Source organism: Rattus norvegicus, chromosome 9, assembly GCF_021556685.1.
Source record: "Rattus norvegicus strain SHRSP/BbbUtx chromosome 9, alternate assembly SHRSP_T2T, whole genome shotgun sequence".
NCBI lineage: Eukaryota > Metazoa > Chordata > Mammalia > Rodentia > Muridae > Rattus > Rattus norvegicus.
In genome coordinates, this window is record NC_141542.1 from 107,151,734 (window position 1) to 107,172,273 (window position 20,540).

Sequence of the window (20,540 nt, forward strand, 5' to 3'; positions counted from 1 at the left end):
ATTAGGAGGTGTGGCCCTGTTGGATCAAGTGTGTCACTACGTAGGTGGGCTTTGAGGGCTCCTAATGCTCAGGCTCCATCCAGTATGGAAGAGAACCTCCTCCTGGCTGCCTTCCAATCAAGATGGAGAACTTGTAACTCCTCCAGCACCATGTCTGCCTGGATGCTGCCATGTTCCCACCATGATGATAATGGACTGAGCCTCTGAAACTGTAAGCCAACCCCAATTAAATGTTTGCCTCATAAGAGTTGTCTTGGGCATGGTGTCTGCTCACAGCAATGAAACCCTGACTAAGACGATGTTCAGCCAGCTAATTATTGCACAGCTGAGGTCTTTTTCAGTCTATTGAGTTTTAGAAACATTGAACCAATTCAACTACAGTCACACTTTGTATCCTACAACCAAGATGGGGACATCCACTCAGTAGTGGGACTGACTGTGCTTAAACTGATTTTACTGGAGGGTGATGTCACCAAGTCGCCAGGGTTGCTGACGGTGTTTTGGGAAAGAGTAGGACTTACACCAGTGGGAATCACATCAGGACTGAAGGACAGACTGTGGGTATGGACACCCTTCAACTGCTTACTCAACATGATGGTTGAGTCTGAGTCACGGAGGATTCTAACACTAGGAAAACTTGAGGGTGCTTGGTAGTTCTCAGGCCAACCAAGACTATCCAAACGTGGTCCACCTGTGTAGACCTGTGGGGCCAGGCAGAGCAGAGCAGAGCAATGGCGGCTCAACACTCACTTGCATCAGTAGCCGGTGGATTTGCTCTGTGAGCTCCTGAACGCTGGGGTGCGGAGTCTTCTCCTCTGGGCAAGGGGAGGCTGCGAACACATCCTCATTCAAAGGGCCTCTGCATGATTTGAATTTGTTTCCTCAGAAGGGCCTGGCTGGCCTGAACGTGGTACCCACACTGCCTACTGGGGTTGGAATCTCCATCTCCACCCCACAGACCCCCAGCTGCAATAACTTCGTTTACAAGCATTCCTCCCACGTGGGCAGGTCATCTTCTTGCCGGCCACATGGCCAGCGGCTCCCCCACTGGGAGATAGCCTCCATCTTTGCTCTCTGCTGGTGGGAAGTGAGAATAGGCCAGGATCCCCCAAAACCCACAGTAGAACCCTGGGAGCACTCACACCCTGACTTTGTGCCTCCCGATGATGAAGGATATCTTCCTGCTCCACGGGTTGATGAAGCTGGACCAGCTAGTGTCCAGTGTGATGTACTCCCCGTTGCGTGTGCGGAATCGAATGGGAGAATAATCGAAAGGCTGCCCACTGGCCTGTAGGACTAGACGGTAAGAGACAGTCTCAGGGCTGCTGTGTGAGACAGAGCGCAGACACACATAGGCTGGCCAAGGTCACCTCCCCAAAGCCTCTGCTTTCAACTCCTGTGTCTGCTTCAAACCCCAGCAGGGATGGTTTCCAGGAGTGGCAGTTTCATCTCCTACATCAAGATGCAAATCTCTCAGTGCTACCCACGTCTCCAAGGGCTTGTCTTGGAGGGGTCCTGTGCAGTCTACTCCCAAGGATGGTCGAAACCTTCCTGCCCCACTGCTTAACTGCTCTCCTCATACTCATGGACACCAAAACTATAAATGGGTCACCAAAAACCCTTTGAGTTTTCTTCCCCCAGCCTGCCCATAGCTGATGGCACCAGGTCTCATCAAGGAAGCAGGGCAGCTCCCAGGGCGCAGTATTCCCAGTGGGTCCAACCCCTCTGAGCGCCAGAGCACACAGGCCTCGGGGCTTAGAGAAGATGACCTACTCTTCTTGTGGATGGCGAGCATCAAGGGCCGGTCGCTGGGGTGGAGCTGCACGAGCACAGGGGTCTCGATCAGATCCTGAGGTAGATAGCCCAGGAGGGGGACCGCCCTGCAAGGCGAGGGACACAGGCAGTCAGCGTGGAATACAAGTGTCAGGCAGAGCCGGCAGATTCTGAGGGAGGGCCATCCCAAGGGCACCTCCTCATCCAGAGACAGACGCAGGCGCCAAAGTCCCCCCAGATGGAAACATGGCAGAGGCAGGGGCAGGGAGTCTCAGCTTGGCAGCATTCCAGCATCCCTTCAGTGTGACAGTAATGAGGCTGGAAGCTACAGCATGGTGTTCAACCTCCTAAAAGAATACATCATGACATATTGGTCTCATTTTGATATTGACCAGTTTAATATGAATCTCTGTTTAACCAGTTCTGGCTGAAAGCTGTCTTTTCTAAGTCAGAATGTCTTCCTTCTGTCACTTTGATGCCACTTTGACCCCCTATAGCAGGTCGTTTCCTGTGGCTCCCCGACAAGTCCCCATGACTGGCTAGAACCCTTGCTCCAGTGCCTGTCTGTGCTTCTGTAAAGTGGAAGTCCCTTGGTGCTTGGGGCTGGTCTTCAAGTCACTGTAGGGGTGGAACCGAGGCAGCTGTCTATGCCTGTTTGCACCTAGCTTGGCTAGCTGCCTCCTCTTCCCCAGGCTTTCCAGCATCCCAGCAGATGTTTCCTCAAACTCTCCTCTGCTCAAATGTAAGGCCTTCTACACACATCCTCAGACTGGAACTTTTTCCAGGTCTGACTTTATCCTGAGGCACACGCACTCTTAGGCCTCCTGTTTCCCTTCAGACAGAGTGTACAGGATGTTCCTGGCGCCCTCCCAATACGAGCCTGGCTGGAGGAATTGGGGGACGGGCGGAAGAATGGGGAAAGAGGAAGAAGAAGTTGTTGCGGGGTGGGGGGAAGGCAGGGAGAGAAAGAGGAAAAGAAGAACAAAGTGGAGGAGGAAGGGCTCTATGCTTGGTCCTGACCACAGGGTTCCATGAAGGGGCCCTGTAGCTTCCACTCGTCGGGGAGAACTTGGCAGACTGGCTCCCTCAGGCACTAGCCTGCCCTCTTCCCCACAGCTGGAGCAAAACATTTGGCAGTCTGCACACAGTCTTTAGGTCTAGGTAGTAATGGCAGCGTCTTAGGTGGCTTGTACACTCAGCCCCAAGATCTGCATCTGATACTCTCTTTCTGGACCTGGACCACAGGTGACCTGCAGGACACTCCTAAGGGAGGGAGTGGCAGGTCTCTGGCTGCCCGCAGAGCAGAACCTTCTTGGAGGCAATGCAGCATGACTCAGAAGAAGAGACCTCGTGTCCCTTGCCAGGTTGACAGAGGAGGAGAACCCGATCCTCCAGAATCTAGGGGGTGGCTTGATTTGTTTCTCTGTCCACTTCCTGTGGTATTTTCTGAAGACACATTTCTCCAAATCACTCCTAATAGCCATTTGATCTCCTACTCCTCATCTGTCAAGGAGCCAGGAGAAGGCACAGTGGACCACAACCTGTTGAGACCAAGTACTTTTGAATGTAGTCAGGACCTCTTACGCCAGCTACAGTACCCTCTATGGCAGACCCAGCGAGACAAGCCTGAGGAACTCTCTAAGGAAAGGTATGTGAGGGGGACCCCAGAAGACAGACTCCTGCTGAGGTCCTGCCAGTAACATCTGCTCCTGACATTAGCCCTCAACACCCATCCCATTCCCGATGGTACTAACACCCACTAGACAGTGTTGAGTAGGGTGAGAAAGGCAGGCTCAACTAGCTAATCCCCATCTACAGCACCCGTTTCTTAGAAACTGTGGTGCTTGTTTTCTTGCTTTTCTTCCTTTTGAAGTAGGATCTGGAGCTCCCAAATGTTCCTGTCTCAGCCCCGTCGTCACGCCAGGATCACAAGTGTGTGCTACCGCAACTGGATCTTATGAACATGTTAGCGTCATTTCAAATTACTTCACTGCCTGTGTAGTCACATGTTCTGTAAGAGTGAGACATAGCCTGAAAAATGCATCCCTAGGCAATTCTACTGTGCAAGGAGAGCCGAACTCCTACAGCACAGACCAGTCACCGGGCCTGACTGCTGATGCAAGGTAGGAACACAGGGCACAGAAGTGTAAGGTTGCTGCCCAGCACCTCCACACTCTGTCTTGTGAAATAAAGGGGAGCACTTGCTAAAATGACACGCTGTGAATCCATAAGCCAGAAACAACAGTGCTGTACTGGGCGCAGCTGTGGCTACTACCCTACTGTAGCCCGGCATTATGACAGCCTGTCTGTCACTAGATACCAGGATCACAACAGGGTATGTGGTCCGACTGAGGCATCACTGTGTCGTAAAATGGCACAGCCACACATTTTTGTTGATTGCCAGGTATGGACAATGACACACAAGCTTGTCTTCAGCAATGATGGCAAAAGCAGAAAGTTCATTTTTATCACTTCAGTTGTTACCAGGACAATGAGGAAACCCTGAGTGCCTGTCCTAGGATCTGGTGACACGGAGGACACAGTACTGATTCCCAGACCAATGACAGCGGGTGCGGCATGAACAGTGAGACACCACTCACCTTTCGTCCACATCCTGGAACAGGCAGTTTGGTGTGTGGGTTGTTGTGAAAATTCTCTTCTCGGGAGGAATTCTAGGAGCTGAAAGAACAGAATTTCCACTTCTAAGAAACCTGGTTGGTTTGTTCTGCCAGTAACTAGGGAAATCCTCAGGGATGGAGAGTGATGGGCAGCCAATGAGAAAGTGAGAAGGTAGACTGAGTAGTAACAGAGCCACCGTGCTGAAGGCAGGGCAGGCCCCAACCAGATGGCCACGACAGCCTCTTCAACCTCTCTGGGAGCCAATGGGAGCTGACATGATAGCTGAGACTCGCGGCCCCAGGATGGAAGACAACCTTCATGGTTTATAAGATGAAAACTACAATAACCTAAAGAAATCGCCTTTATAAAGATGAGTTATATGACGTCTGGTTTGCCAATGTCATCGCACGAGAGAACTTGACAGTTTCAGGAGGTGGGGGTGGGAGAGATAAGACATTCCATACAGGAAGTCATATATCAAATTCTAAAATCTTTGGTTCTTGAAGGACAGTCATCATTTGGGGTAACGAGTTGTTCCTCCTTGATATACTCTTAATGAACATTTGAAAGAGAATGTTCTGGATGCAGAGAGACATCACTACGTTAGAGAGAAAAATCATGTTAGAACACACTGCTATCACTTTCAGGAAGTGAATGAAAAACAAAACAAAACAAAAAACTCATGGCTAATTAAAAGATTGCACTTCCAGGGAAACCAGTCTGAGTGTTCCTGTGCTAGGGTGAGGCTGCTGTCAGGGGATCATTAGTCCTGTGACTCCTGAGTTGACACTGAGAAAACAAACAGCTTCTAGCCAGGCACTGGAGTAGACGTAAAACCTCCTTATGAGAAAACAGTATTTTAAGAGGAATCCCAAGAAGGGCAGTCAGGATGGTACAGCTTGGGTTCTGTGGGAAAAACCTGATTGTCAGGAGGCGGAGTGGCCTGAGAAGCCTTCACTGGTGGGATGGCGTTAGGATAGGTGAGTGGCCTCAGGCTGAGCTGCAGAGAAAGCCAGGCAGAGGGAAGGGCGTGATGAAGATTCCTGCTCAACAGAAATCATAAGTTTGGAGGAAGGCAGTCCAGACGGAAGTCAGGATGGGCTAAGGTAGGGACAGGGATAGCCCGGCACTGGAGGCTGAGGGAGTAAGTGGGTTTCTGGGGGGTAGGGCAGTACTCAGTCATGAGACAGAGGCACGGTGAGGGATGAAGGTAAGGGGAGTATGAGGTCTCAGAGCTGGTGCCACTTTGTGGGGAGGGGAGGGCGAACAGGCACAGCTGCCTTCGCCACTGTGGGGAAAGCCACATAGCGAAGAGAACTGTGCTGAATTCAGAGAAGGAGACTGGCAGGGTTGGGGAGAGGCCAAGGCGAATGAGCAGCTAGGTACATTTTAGACATCGTGTGTCAACCACAGGCAAGAAGGATGAGCTAGAGTGGTGCTCCCCGGGCAGGCACGGCTATACCTTCATAGCCTGAGTGTACCCTCTCTGCTAGCAGCAGGCAGCAGAGCTGGCTCGCAGCGCCCTTCTGCTCTTGCACCTTGACCAGGTAGGGTGTCATGCGGAAGGGCTGGTAGCGAATCTCATTCTCGTGGTGTTTCCCAACACTGTAGAGAGAGGAGTGTGGAGAGAGCGTGGGTCAAGGTTCTGAGGCATGACAAAGAGAAGGCTTGGCCTGGAGCGAGCCCCACTCCTAGCTGTCTGTGAGGGCTACGTGACTCCCCCACTTCTTGTACCAGATGCCAAGGATGCTCAGCCAGACTGGCACAGCAAAACCTCTAGTGGGAACCTAGGCCATGCAGGAGGCAGCACACATCTGTGCCCACTGGAGATGCTGGCCAGTGTTCATCCTTAGGTGCTCTCCATTAGACCCGCGTTGAAGGGTCAATGGTCAGAGTCCACACAGTGGGCAGAATGAGGCCTTTCTGCCTTTCTCTTGAGCACTTTGCAGTTAGACTAAGGGAAAACAATTGGGAATGGGAAGTTGCTTCCTCAGAGAGATTCTGGACCCTGCTCTCAATGGAGTCACTGCTGATACTTCCTGGATGTCCTGGTCACCAAGAGCCTGCAAGGTATACTATGACTCTAACCCAAGAAATGCAGGCTATAAGCACTGCCTGGGCCAGGGCCCTAGGAAATGTCTTCTTAAGCAACAGAGGGCAGTTGGGGGGGGGCACTCTGCCTTTTTTGAGGAAGAGCAGGTTGACTTAGTCCCTCCCTTTATACAATAGCATGTAACTCATCCCAGGGGGTTTCACACAGGCTCTGCAGAAGCTATGTCTGGTCTCAGAGTCAGGGATGGGGGGGTCTCGGGACAAGCAATATACCCCCAATTCTCCCAGAAGTACAGGTGGCTGTTTTCTGAGTTTGAAAGTGAGTAAGGCAGTGGACTTACCTGACACGGCAGAAAAAAGATTTCTCCTCCATGCACTCCTGAGTGAAAGAATCTGCAAGAGAAACCCAGAGTTAGTCATTCCCGTGTCAATAAGCACAAAGTCAAACCTCACAGGTGTACACTGTGAGGTGGCCCAAGTACAAAGTAAGTTCTTCATAGAGCTTTTATATTGGATACAATTCCAAAGGGTGCCGTTGACCAAATCACACTGCTCTACCAGTTTACAGCCTTGTCTTTAGGAAGGTCTTTTTTTCCTTTTTGAGACAGAGTTTTGCTATGTAGCCCTGGCTGGCCTAAAACTTGCAACTATCCTTTAGCCTCTGCCTCTAGAGTGCTGGGATTACTGGTGAGAACTAGCAAACACATTTAATAGCAAACATGTTTAAACAAAAGTTTAAAACTTCTGAACGGTGCACAGGGGCGCTACCAACATGCCAACAGTCATCTCCGGAAAACATGGGATGTATGAACTTACTGATAGACCCCGGGCATTCTCACTGCCACTGTGGAAATTCCTGCTTCTAACAGAAGTGTCTCGAGGCATTTGAAAATAGCAACACCTTCTAAAATACCAACTTACTTTAAGATTTACAGTGTCTTGGGAAACGTGAGCTGGTTGGACCTCACGTCAGGGAAGGGGAGCAGGCATTTCTCTAACAGCTTGAAGGTTAGAAACTCCTTCAACTTTGTCTTGGATAGAGTATTCCTTCCATTTGAAAGAAATGAAGGAACACAAGGAAATTACTAGTTACAGAAAACCACACAGAATTACCAGCCTGCTGAAGGCCTCTCTGAGGCCACCAGGTTCTCCTTCCTGTTCAGAACGTACTTTGGCCTCTTTCTGGAGAGGCAGCTCAGACTGCAGCTGTCAATCCACACGCCCAGCCCTTTCCACTCCTCCATCCTAAGCCATGCTCCTTTCACTCACACTGCAAACGTCTTTAACAGTCTCAGGGTTAGGGAGAAAGTATCCCCTTCAGAGGATACCCTCAAACAACATGGTGTATCTGCCCCAGGCTGCCCACTGAAGGGCTATCTATGGTTGTTGAGTTAGTGAAGGACACAAAGGCAGTGTCCATCTCGGATTGTACAGAATAGGAATGGGGTTGGGGGGATTGTCAATGGGAGAGGTCCTGGAGCTGGCCAGAGTCACTGATTCCAGGTAGTGGCGGCAAGGGTTGGGAAGCCATTGTGTAAACCACAGACGGGATGGCAGAGAGTTCCCAGTGACAAGCCCAGAGGAATCCTGGGGCTGTCCTTGTTCCTCTGCTCTGGGAAGCTACAATCTTCAGCTCTGGGCATCCAAAGCCCATGATGGGCTGTGACCATCAGCCATGGGTGGGCAGACACTAAGGAACTCTTACTGGCTACCCTTGTCAGTAGCTCCTCCTCATGCCTCTACCAGTGGCAGGGCTGTGACCCTGGATGCCCTGAGGCCCTTCAGAGTCAGAGTCTTCAGAGGAAGCTGGCAAAATACAACAAAGAACTGCAGAGTTCAACCACAGGAGGCCTGTAGCTAGAAGGGCAGGAGAGAGGGGCTGCCAGTGTGGAAGTGTGGAATGGTCACGGTAATCCAGTCCCAAAAGAACAAAAGCATAACGGCCAATCCTTCCGTGTGACTTGGTCACCTCCTTAAAGAACAGTCATCCCACATTCCACAAGTAACCAAAGTTTAGCCTGAGTTTGAGAGGAGAGCAGCCCACAGGTGGCCCTTCTGGCTTGCCATAGCTCACGCTTTCCTCATAACAAAACTATAATCAAGTCTACCCCATAGTTTGCAGTGCCAACTGGAAAATCCAAAGTCCAGCTGTGAGCTCAAACCAACCATCTGCTCCAAGGCCACAGGACGAGGGATACGCTGCTCCAGAGGAAGACTGGCCAGAAGGAAGGGACAACGGGCCTCACAAAAGGCTGAAACTAGAGCCCAGTGGCCTTGTCCTAAAGCCGGGGGATCATCCTGTTACCCCAGCACCTGCTACACACTTGGTGCACGTGGGTAAGACAGGACCCCTAAAGCAGCGAGTAGCTCCGCCCCACGGCTTGCTGGGCTGAGTTCAGCTTTGGCTGTTAGGATTGCCTGTGGTTTTCCTGGGATGTATGGCTTGCCTTTGGTGGCTCGGCAGTTCTAGCTTCCCAGGATGGCAGCCCCTGACAGCACTGGCTGGCACAGTACTGGTGCTATTCTCTGGGGCAGCTCTGTTCCCGTGGCACAAGAAGCTATGCCTCACCTTCCTGCCTGCAGAATCAGCCCCACAGGGACACCGGCAAGGCTTATCTTACACCTGGTGGAGAATGTAGGGGTTGTGCCTGTAGCACTGAGGCCACATCGAGAGCTGGTGAGAACTACGCACGGATGCGGGGATCAGAGGCATCCTTGAAGATCTCTGATGTGCCTTCAGGTCTTCCCCCTGTGATGAGGAGGTCTTCATTGCTATTTATCTCCTACCATGGAATCCTTTAGCAATCTGGCTGGCTGCGTCCCTGCATTCCGCTCTGTATGTGGCCAGACCGTAATTCTCCCTCAACATAGCTATTCCCTCCCACACTTCATCAGCATGCTGGTCACAACCATTTATGCAGATGAGAAAAGCCTCCAGCTTCCCCCAGCCCCAGTCCTCCTGTCTTCCTCTGCCCCCACACCAGAACCGAACCTCAACACTCGAGCCTTTCCTGGTTTTCATTTTGAAACAGTTCAGCTGCTCCCCACTTCCTAGTTCCAGATCTGGTCTCTGACTTTTCAGGGTTCAGTGCAGCGGCACGGCGTTCTCAGCAGCAGAACTGTTTCAGTCCATTTTCTGTTGCTGTAAGAAGCTGCCACAGGCTGACTTTGGAGGAAGATGGGGTAATTTAGCTCATGGTTGCGGAGGCTGGGATGTCCAAGAGCACAGTGCAAGGATCTGCCATGCTGCTGGAGAGGGCCATGTGCTGCTTCCAATCATGGCAGGAAACAGTGAGGACATATGCAGAAGGGGCAGCCTTGCCTTATAGTGACCCATACATTCCCTCAGTGCTAGCTGAGTCCTGACAAGGAAGTCTGTTCCAGGAAAAAGGCATTAGTCTCTCCTCATGACTGCATTACCTCAAGGTCCCACCTCAGGACTGGGGCATCAGCAAATTCCAGCATGAGTTTGAGAGGACAAACCATACTCAGACTACAGCCGATTGAATGGGGGAACTCAAGGCACAAGGAGAATGCCAACTGGCTGTACAAAGAGAAGACATAGAGTGGTCCAACCACCAGATAGGGAGAGCTGGGCAAGGGTGAGAAGCCCGGACACAGTGGATCACAGAGCCAGTGTACATGCTCGCTAGTGAGTGGAGAAAGCGCCGGGCAAGCCCGGAGAGCTTTAAAACCTATACTTAGGATCCTGCCTCCAGCTAAGATGAAGTTCCCTGGAAAGTGACCCTGACAAATGCCACACCTCAACATCATGGCAGCTAACCCATGAGGAGATTAGCTGCTGCCTGCAGGCAGCTGTCGTACCACGGATCATCCCCCTGCCTCACAGGAGGCACCCAACTCCCGGCACTGCAGTTATGTCAAGATTCCTGCTCTGGATAACTCTGTTTCTAAAATGCCTAATATTAAAGACACTCTGAAATTTACAAAGAGACCATTTATTCTAGAGACAACTGTTTGCCTCTTGCCCTAGACAGATCAGTGGCTGGGCAACCCATCATGGTGGCTCTGTGGGTCGTTCTGACACAACTGAGAGGGGAAGCCAGCTCCCAACCTCTGCCCTTGCCACCAGCCTCCTCCACACTCCGACCCAGACGGGACAAGATGCTGCAGCCAGGACCTCACCTAAGCCACTGCTCACACTCCAGGGCGGAAGCTTGTAAGGGGTGGTGTAGCTGTGGAACACACTGACGTCATGGGGAGCCAGGAACTCCACAAACTTGGCATCACTGAAGGCGTCCTTCTTACAGTGAAAGATGGGGGCGACTTGGTTGGAGATGTACAGGATCTTCCCAGAGACCAGGGACACAGCCACAGCAAACATGTCCTGGAAGTGGAAAGCATGATCAGGTGATTATAGTCACTATGGACTACAGTATAGTCACCAAGGCTAGTAGGAGCACCCCACCATGAGGGCCATGGTGCGTCTGGACCTCCCCAGTCCTGGCCAACCTGACTTTCCTGTTCCAATGCAGAAGTCCAATACAACACTATCAGGCCAGCCTAATGCACCTGTGCTCCCCTAGCCTGGCCAAGTGACCTTTGCCAGCTGGTCTCTTTCAGGTTCTTGGGGTGGCCTGTCCCTCTGAGCATAGGCCAGCCTCCTTAGAGGGAGTTGGTAGGCAGAAAGAGGTAGGGAGGCTCAAGGAGCTAGGCTGACACAAGTTTAGCACTGCTCTAGTACATGCAGAATCCTCACAGGTTACTGTCTGTTCTAATTGGGAATCCGGGAATAGGGTCTCTCCTCTCTCAGACTATACCTGACATTTAGAAATATGGGCTTTGGACCCAGACTTCGTTACCATGAAGCCTGGACAAACAGGCGGTTACTAAATCTGTCTCTTCATCCTGAGGCTACAAAAAGCAGGAGCACCGAGTTCTATCACAGCTAGATTTCTAGATTTCTCTGGTACTGGGAGCTATGAGTCAGAGTCAGCTAGAGATGAAGACTTCACTTGAGAATTGCCAACTTGGTGATTTTATCCAGAGATCCACCTCCTGACAGTGGACCACTTGCCTTACCCAAGGGAGAACTCATGCCCTGTCAAAACACTTACCGAGTTCTTCACAATATACTCGGAGGTAATGCCCTCAACCTGCTCCATGGTGTAGGAAGGCACATCCACGCTGCAGGGCTGGCTCTCACTGGACATTAGCAGCTGGTAGTACTCCTCATTAGCTATAAGAGAAATGACACCCATGTTCAGCAGAGACACCTGCAGGACAGCACACTGTTGCTGGCCCCTGCAGGGGGGTGTCCATTTTTCTCAAATGAACGAATGGGATGAGATAGATTGAGGGGGAGGATGCACAGACATGACTGGCCAGCACTCAAGAGCAGACTGGAGACCTTCTCTGACACACTGGGCCTTTGTTAGGAATTTAAAAACTCGTGTGACGTAATCACAATGGTCATACTTAGGATCCCTGCCACCTGTGCCCTGGGTGGTCCCTTTAGAAACTTCCACACAGGCTTGAAAGAGGAGCAGGTACCAGAAGCCACATTGGAAAGAGGGTGCTGTGAGCAGTGTCTACAAATAATATGGCCACTGATCTGACTTCACTTCGTATCTGGTGGGATTCTGGGGGGCCCAGCCAGAATGGCTACTCTCACTGCATACGGAGTCAGTACGTCCGCTCCTGCCTCTAAAGCTCCACATGCCCTTAGGTAGACGGAACCTAGGGTGGCTGTGTCCTGCAGTTTGACCTTGGGATCCAGCCAAGCATGTGTCCCTGCAGTGTCGTAATGAGGTCTTTGGACTCATGGCTGGGTCTTATCTGATGTTGCTCTCTCCACCTTCACAGACTGGTAAGTTTCTGAGCATGCTCTCTGCTGGAAGGCTTAGGAACATTCTTGATTTGGCAGAACTCCCAAGTTCCGAAGTCACGGAGCACGCAAACCAGCAGTCCCTGGAGAGTGAGCTGCCTCTAGGTCAGACTGATTCATGTGGCTGCTCTTTCCAGAGAGCAGCGACTTCCTTAGGCACAGGCCCCACAGTCAGGGCCCTAAAGCAACAGGTTCCCAAACAAGAAAACCCTAAGCAGCCCTGGCTAGCAGACAGCACTGTTTAGACCACACCAATCTTCCAAAATGGACAGCAGTTTAGAAAGGAGCCCGCCAAGGTTTCAGGCTGAAGACAGCACTCAAACATGCACAGAGGCCAGGACTCAGCAGAATAACGCTTCTACATGAGGTTCCAAGGACCCAAGTTCAATACCAGCAACATGACTACGACTGACAGCAAGCTGTCCAGATACTCAGCAGCAGGAGACTGTCTGAAGTGCAAGCTCATACCTAGGCTACAGGCCACAAGCCTGGCTTATGTGCTTGGGAGTTTCATGGCAGCCAACAACACTGATGGCAAAGCCCACACTGCCTACATCGCAGCCTTTTGGCTTTGTCTATTTTGACATGTATTTGTAACATGTAGTACTCAGTCCTCGGCACATATATGTGACTGTGATCAAAGGCACAGTCGTGCAGTGGAGTGGTGTTCACATGAGGGCCACACATGGGTGATGTGGTGGAGGGGGTTGTGCTTTCCATGTCACCTCCCCATGGCACCTGTCTTTCCTGCCCCAGAGGGAGGTATGTCTGCCTCTACCTGTTCATTGCAAGTCCAAGCACATAGCTAGGGACATCCTCCACCATCCACGGCTGGAAAGAAAAGGGACTAAACACTTAGCACTCTGAGCCAGGGCTATATGAAGGTGCTTTCTCCACAGCAGAGCAACTGCAGGGCTCACATCTCTCTGCCCAGCGACTGACTAAACATGTCTTTCTGCCAATGCCTGCGGCCACACGATCCTGGAATGATCTATCCGGGCGACTCAGGCTGAACCTTGGGGAGGATGACCTGTTTTCTGCTTGGGCAGTGCTCCCTTCTTCTCTGGGAGTCAAGGGCAACCACATCTGCGGGAGGCTGATCTGTGCAGATCTTGGGCCGGAGCAGTGAAGGAGGACTGAGTCTGCTGGGGGGAGCTAGAGACCCACTGCCTCCCTCAACAGGAAGCTCTTCTCCGTGTTCTCATTTCATAGCTCCCGTCTTCTATCTCATGGGCCAGTTAAAATGCTCTGCCACAGTGTGTCTTCTAAAAGTCCAAGCACACAGTCAGCAGCAGGACTCTTGATGGATAGAGTTGCCCCTATTGTTCATGCATGGTGGGGAGGGCTGTGACAGAACTTGAGTGACGGGTGGTATTGCTGTGCCTTCCTTCTCCCCATCCCCTGGTTTTCTGCCTATTTTTGGTTTTCTCTAAAAGTCCCAGTTCAATAGTTCCCAGTCCACAGTTCAATGACCTGTGGTTCTCAACCAACTTGAGCCTCATCAGATCTTCTGCCATTTCAGTGATGAGTCTGAGAAAGCTGTTATTTGGACTATAGTCTGGGACATTTAAGATGTGTATCCGGGGCTGGCAAGATGGCTCAGAGGGTAAGGAAGGGCTCTTTCTTGTGCAAGCCTGGAGACCCGAGTTCAATCTCTGGAACCTACATGAAGATGGAAGAAAATAATCCTGACCCCACAGGTTGTCCTCTGACTGTCACACACACGCACGCATCACTCACACACACGCACGCACGCACAGGAGTGCACAAAACAAGCAAAAAACAAACAAACCAAAACTTTGTTTCTTGGGTTTGAGCAGATGTGCAAAGTACACATACCCTTCACCTGCTTCACGCTCCGCAGAGCGTACTTCAAGGTTGCCAGCGTGCTGGCCTTCCCCTTGGCCTTCTTGTCTGCAGGGAGGTGGACCTTCAGCTCCCTCAGGGTCCTTATCAGCTCTTTGTGTGCGTCAGCTTTGGCAGACTGCTCACTACTGTGGAATTAAAAGGGGAGGGGGGCAGGAATCAAATGTGAGCCTTCTGAAAAGAGTGGTGGGGACAGAGACACCCAGCACCCCTGGCCTCCCTCACTGTGGTTACTAATGAGGTCTCAAGACATGGAAGCCGATGCCTCCTTCCAGGAGACCACAGACTGATAAGAAACCCTGTTCTCACCCCGAGAGAGAAGCCATCCAACTACATTCTTACCCTGGGGTCAGTTGGGCTATATTTAGGAGGGCTGTTGGTACAGTGGTCAGGCTTTACCACAGGGCTGCTCTTTCCCTAGCCCAGGCAGAGGGACAAGGACTGTATGAAGGACAGAGAAACAGCTCCTGGAGTCATGAGCATGGGTCAGGAGAACAGACAAGAGCAAAGGACACTCTCTTAGAAGGAATTCCAGGAGAGAATACTGAGCAGAGGAAGACAGGCCTGAAAGCAAGGAGTTGCTGATGTAAATGGCTTCTGTCAAGGAGAAGGTATCCAAAGAATGGTGGGTCAGGTCCCTGAGACTTCAATGGCCAAGTGCCCTCATGCCTGGGAGAGCGGACTTTGCCCCCAAAAGTGATAAGCAAATGTCCGTGGAGGCACAGATGATTTGTTGCAAAAGGGTAAGAAGGGTCCTGCTGAATTCACAGGGCTGAGGCAAGATGGGCTGGAATGGAGCTGAGGGGAAACCAGGTTCCCCAAGAACAACTAGGGCTCAGAGAAGTATAACACTGGTGTCGGTGTGAAAGGCAGACACCACCAGTCATACTAACCAGCTACTCAGACCAACAGATTTATCAGAGCTGGGGCGGGGGGCGGGGGGAGAGGTCACTTGACTTCCAAACCTGGCCTGAGAGGAAGTCTTGCAACTTGTTGAAAGAGCCTGAGGTAGGAGCCTCACCTGCAGCCGCTTGTGGAGGGGTTATGCTCCGCCTCTGTCATCATGAGTCTGAAGGTATCGTCAGGGCTGCAAGAGCACATAGATGAGATCTCCACATGCCTTGTCCCTCAACCAACCGGTAAAACTGCCTAGGGACATCCCACCCGAGATTTTTAAGAAAATACTACAGTATGCTGGACGGTGGCTTTGGGATAAAGGATTGTCTGAGACCCACAGTATCACCTCCACGGTTCCCCTTAAAATAAAACCAGAGCTGGAGAATCAGCTCAGTGGTAAAGAGCATTTTCAGGACCCATGTTCGATTCCCAGCACCCACATGGCTGCTTACACCCATCTGCAACTCTAGCCCCAGGGGATCCAGTGCCCTCTTCTGTCCTCTATGTCACCAAGCATGCAAGGGGTACACATATGCATTAAAATAAAAAATTTTAAAAGGGAAAAATGTTAAAACTGAAGCATAAGATCTTCAGCTATTAGGAGACTTGAACACGAGAGACGGAAATGCATCAGGACTGTATGTGTGAGCAGACTCCTCCAAGATCTTACTGGACTGTCTGTTAGCATCAGACCCAGAAATGCAAAGATGATGTAGTATTGTTATTTGGAAGGGCAGAGTCCAGTAAATATCATCTATAGGATTAAGAAGTCCTGCCACCCTGCAAGTCCTAGTATTTGCTGCACGTAGATGGGCAACAAACTGTGGAGGAAGCCACCGCTGGCCTGTGTGTAGAACCTGGTCCGAGGCTGGACCTACCCAGGGTCCGAGGCTGGACCTACCTGGGGTGAGTGTTGGACGATTCCACTAACATCCGCAGCTCCTTTCCACTGTCGTCACAGTCACTGCCCTGAGAGTCCCGCCCCGTGGAGCAGTTTTCATTTCCGCTGGAGCCGCTGCTCATGTCCACGTCTTCCTGGAGCACAGCCTGGGTGGGTTGAGGCTCCCCTGGCTCTTGGGTGGGGCTGGTGGGACTTGGGGAAAAGTCCACATATCCATTCATGTCGGGCTCTGGAATGAGGCTGGTGGAAGGGGAAGAAGGTGGGCAAACGTTAAGAGCACCGGTGAGACTGGGGATATAGATCCCTAGTAAGGACTCGCCTAGTAGGTGTGAGGCCCTCGGTTTGATTCCAAGTATTAGTGGCACAGCTGTCACTTACTGCTATGCTTATATGTCCCTGATTGCTGAGTTCCTACTGGCTCTGGATCAGGAAGGCCGCTCGCCTAGGAGCCTCAGCTGGGCTATAGAGGTGCTGACAGCCCTGTCAGTAGACAGACAAGGGCACTGACAGCCACCCAGGTAGGGGGAAAATAGAGTCAGCAGTGTGGTCCAGAAACAACTCCATCACAACAGGGCACGTGCCACAGAGACGGTGGAGGCAGCAAGGCCTCCTGGAGAGGTAATACTGTTGGGTGAGGGGTGAAGAGCTCTCTGTGTGTAGCTGGTCCCACAGTATGCCATGGAATGCTCCAGGGCTCAGGGCTCCAGCACTGCAGGTGTCCTGGCGTTGGCATAAGGTGGTGTGAGGGGAAGGAGAATCAGGCCTACACTCAGCAGTCAGAGGTCACTGAACTGCCTAAGTAGCACAGCCATGATTTGGTTTCCGTTTGGCAGGATCTCATGGCCATGTGAAATAGAAACATCAACTTGTGTGCTCAGGGACAGGAGGACAGAAGGGGCTAAAATCCCACCACTATGAAGGCTTCCACAGAAATCTGAACCCCATGAAGGGCCCAGACAGTGATTGGGAAGGGTGTATATATCACCACCAGACAAGAGGCCACAGCTCAAGGATAAGAGACTGTTAGATGTCTCTGGGAGAAAGAGGGAGAGCCAGGGATAATATTTCTAGCAGGAAGGAAGCAGATGTCACTTAAGCGGGGTCAGGTCACATTAAGTTTATGCAAACAGCTAAAAGCAGTTAAGGACTCCATGCTGGGCCTAGGCAGTTACCACCACCCAAGTTGGTAGGGAAGAAGACAGAGCTAAGGAAACCCAGATCACCACAGGCTGAGGAAGAAATGCCTGGTCGCTCTCTCCTCCTGACCTCTCTCTCTCTGCCAAGCACACGAGGAAGTCAGTGGGCAGGGAACTTGCTGGCTCTTGCTAGGAGGCCAAGTGGCAACCGTACATTCTCTGAGAGGGTCTTAGAGGACACAATACTCCAACAGGCTTCCTTGCAGTCAGGAAAACACCAGTTGTTAATGGAAGGCCGAAGTTGTTAATGACAGCCCAGGTCGGGGTTGGGGATTTAGCTCAGTGGTTGAGCGCTTGCCTAGCAAGCGCAAGGCCCTGGGTTTGGTCCCCAGCTCTGAAAAAAAGAAAAGGAAAAAAAAATGACAGCCCAGGTCACACTACAATCACTATGTGCGCTCGCTGCATGTAGGATTCCATGCTGTAGATGAGTTGATGGGGTAGGACGCTCACCCAGGGCTGCATAAGGTTGGGGAACAGCCGGCTCCACACTAGCCTGACCCAGGATGCTCTGGTGGGATCCTGTATCCACGCTAAGCTTAGAGGTTTCTCTGCTGACTTGGCCTGAGTGCAGCATGAGCTCACCCTTCCCAGAGTAGACAAGGACAGGGATGCTTTCTAGACATCACCACCCCACTGCTCCCATAATTCATGTGAAATGAGCAAGGATTTCAAACTGCTGGAGAAACAGCAAGGTTTTCCACAGCCCAGGAAAACTCCAAGGGTCCCACCTGTTTGCCACAACAGGGTGCAGCAGTGACAGGAGTGACAGTGTACCAGGGTTGGCACTGGGGTCTCACACCCTGCCCAACTGCCCCAGGCCCAAGGAAGAGGACCAGCACTACAGATCTCCCCCACTCGTGCCACAGAGGGACAAGTGGAGAGAGGGTATAACCAATGGAAAGATGCTAGCAGACAAACTGTGGGGCAGAACAGCCTGAGGTCCACACCAAGAAAGTGGCCACATATGCAGGAAACAATGCAGATCACACATCCTTTCAAAACCCCGGTGATGGCATCATAAGGCTCAACACAATCCTTTACGCAGGACCTCCCCAGGTCTTTTCCACCGTGGAGTTGACTCCAGGGAGATGGGAGCCATGTTGTTTCTGGGAACATGTTCCTCGTCATGAGTGATGAGGCCTTGTTTGTCCACAATTAACAGACAAAAGCCAAAGTGAGGCTTTCGAGAAGGTTCCAACAAAGTATCGCCATTAGCATGAGGGAAGACCAACCCAGGACAGAGGGGGCAGACGATCCCTACTTCTCCTCATGCACGAAAGTCTACAGGAGACAGTTTTGATGAAACAAGTGAGGAAAACTGAGATAACGCCGTAGGCCAAGACAAAAACACAACATCAGAACCAAAAAAAAAAAAAAAAAAAAGACACAGTTCAGTCAAGAAGGGAGAAATATCTTTGGTCATGGGGGATTTGTTGTTGCTACTGTTTTTTTTTTTTTTTTGGTAAAATAAAGTCTTTCTATGTAGATCAGAATAGACTTGAACTTGTAATCCTCCTGCCTGAGCTTGCCATGTGCTGGGATTAGAGATTGCAGGTATGTACATCAGACCTAAGAAGGTGATGACCAAGCAGAAGGGAAAGTGGCCATTTTCATCCAGGGAAAAAAACCTCAGAACACCAAGATACGCAGATTTTGATCTGTCAATCTGTATATACCCTGGTACCACGTACTACAAATCTAGAAGCCCCAGTTAAAATTATGTTTTATTTAAGAGTAAAGAAAGCGGTATCTATCTCTGACTAGGAAAATCAAACATGTGACCTATGAAGTAGGAAGGAGGGATTGCCAGGCAGGGGCCCCTGGAGGAACTGTTTACACCCAGTTCTGTAAGGAAGACAGACACAGAGAAAGGAAGGCACCCCAGAGGGACTTGCAGACAGGTGGAGTTTGTCAGCATCCCAAGTCATAGGAATCCTAAATGCACGAACTGCCCCAGCTGAAGTCAGAATAAAATGTGCAAGTTCTGGTCTTTTTTTTTTTTTAAAGCAGTTTTGAAGTTGTGCCTAATTCAAGGAAAGAGGAAAGAGAGGGGACTTAAAAATGCCAAGGCACTGGCTTCACAGAGAGGCCTTCCCACAGAGCTACAGGAACTGATGGAGAGATGCTCAGGCCATCAGCACAAGGAAAATGCTAAGGAAGAAGTCTTGCCCACTGTCATGGAACATTAGCAGGATGGCCGATGGTAAGATGTAGGATAGCTGGCTTCGGGAGCTTAGGAATGCCACCACAGAGACTCTCTGAAAGAGCATGTGACCTTTCCTCTTTCTAGGAACTGAGACACAGAAATGTCAAACCCCACATACAAGTCATGAGCGAGACAGAACTCAAGCAGTGTCATAGGCAGGGGGCGGGGCTGGGCGGGGCGGGGCGTCTCTGTATGGTAATTAGAGTAGTACACAGATACCTGTATAATGTGAGCATTCTGCCTAGACCCCTAGACCCCAGCCTCAACTTCCAGACTGAGCTACTGCCTCCACCGGGCCCTACCACTGTCAATACAGTAGGACAAGTGACTCTGGTGAATGGATGTCAGTTATGCTAGGCCTGTGATCAGAGGACGGATTGCCTAAAGAAGGGACTGAAGGCTCTTCGAGGTCTAGCTGTCCCCAGACACCTTTATTTATCCGCCCCTTGGTCTAGCCTTGCTCCAAAGACTGTGCTGCTCTTCCCTCTGGGCTTCAGCACTCTCCTCAGACACCCAGAGAACCTCATCATCCTCTCCCTGTAGGGCTTGTGTCAGGATGGTGTTTCCATTCCCCTGTAGAGAGCACACTGTATGACAGCAAGAGTTTTGAGTGTCTTCTGCGGTCAGAAGAACACACTATGGAAGAAACATGGCTGGGACTCTACACTGAAGAACACTGCACGCCCGCCAACAGATACGGGGTAGAGGGGGTAGGGGTAGGGGTGGGAGGGAATAACACAGCTTAGGGCTCTGCCCCACAGATGACTGTGTGCTTGCTGGAAGAAGCAGACTAGCACAGCCTAGCACTACCTACCAAACAGTTCTGTGCACCCACGGGAAGGGCTGGGATAGTAGAGCCTAGGACTCTGCAGCACAATTCTGTGCACCCACGGGAAGGGCTATAGGGGGGTCTAAAACACTAAAACCACAGGGGCACACCTGTGGACCCTATGCCAGGGATCCCTAGGGTGGCCTTCTAGTAGACTAGAGTGCAGGGGTATCCTGCTCTCCCAGGGCTCACCTTTGAGGTCAACAAGGAACCAGGATGCATAGGATATGAAAAATTCCTGGGAGACAGACAGAGTGGGTGAGCCAGGACTTGTGATGGGGTGCACATTTGACACAGACTTGCCACTTGTGTCCCCTTGGGCTGACTCCAGGTTCAGCATGGCCACCCAGTCC

At 51.2% G+C, this 20,540-nt stretch overlaps 1 protein-coding gene and 1 long non-coding RNA gene across 5 annotated transcripts in view; one reads left to right on the forward strand and one right to left on the reverse strand.

Moving 5' to 3' along the window:
• Per2 (period circadian regulator 2) overlaps nt 1-20,540 on the reverse strand; it is a 42,219-nt gene that overhangs the window by 17,327 nt on the left and 4,352 nt on the right. For 2 of the 4 annotated variants that reach the window (XM_087567495.1, XM_087567496.1), the window contains exons 2-13: nt 17,223-17,486; nt 15,957-16,196; nt 15,180-15,245; nt 14,132-14,286; nt 11,523-11,644; nt 10,591-10,792; nt 6,786-6,837; nt 5,855-5,997; nt 4,374-4,452; nt 1,774-1,880; nt 1,143-1,296; nt 751-859 (exon numbers count right to left, since the gene is read on the reverse strand). In XM_087567495.1, the coding sequence (XP_087423621.1) occupies nt 751-859; nt 1,143-1,296; nt 1,774-1,880; nt 4,374-4,452; nt 5,855-5,997; nt 6,786-6,837; nt 10,591-10,792; nt 11,523-11,644; nt 14,132-14,286; nt 15,180-15,245; nt 15,957-16,177 (1,410 nt within the window). In that variant the 5' untranslated portion in view covers nt 16,178-16,196; nt 17,223-17,486. The remainder of the gene's footprint in view (nt 1-750; nt 860-1,142; nt 1,297-1,773; nt 1,881-4,373; nt 4,453-5,854; nt 5,998-6,785; nt 6,838-10,590; nt 10,793-11,522; nt 11,645-14,131; nt 14,287-15,179; nt 15,246-15,956; nt 16,197-17,222; nt 17,487-20,540) is intronic. The other 2 variants (XM_087567494.1, NM_031678.2) reach the window with 1 other exon arrangement.
• On the forward strand, nt 6,048-10,391 carry LOC148003848 (uncharacterized). The gene is made up of 2 exons (XR_015629244.1): nt 6,048-6,462; nt 8,560-10,391. It is a non-coding gene; the product is annotated as an uncharacterized LOC148003848 (long non-coding RNA).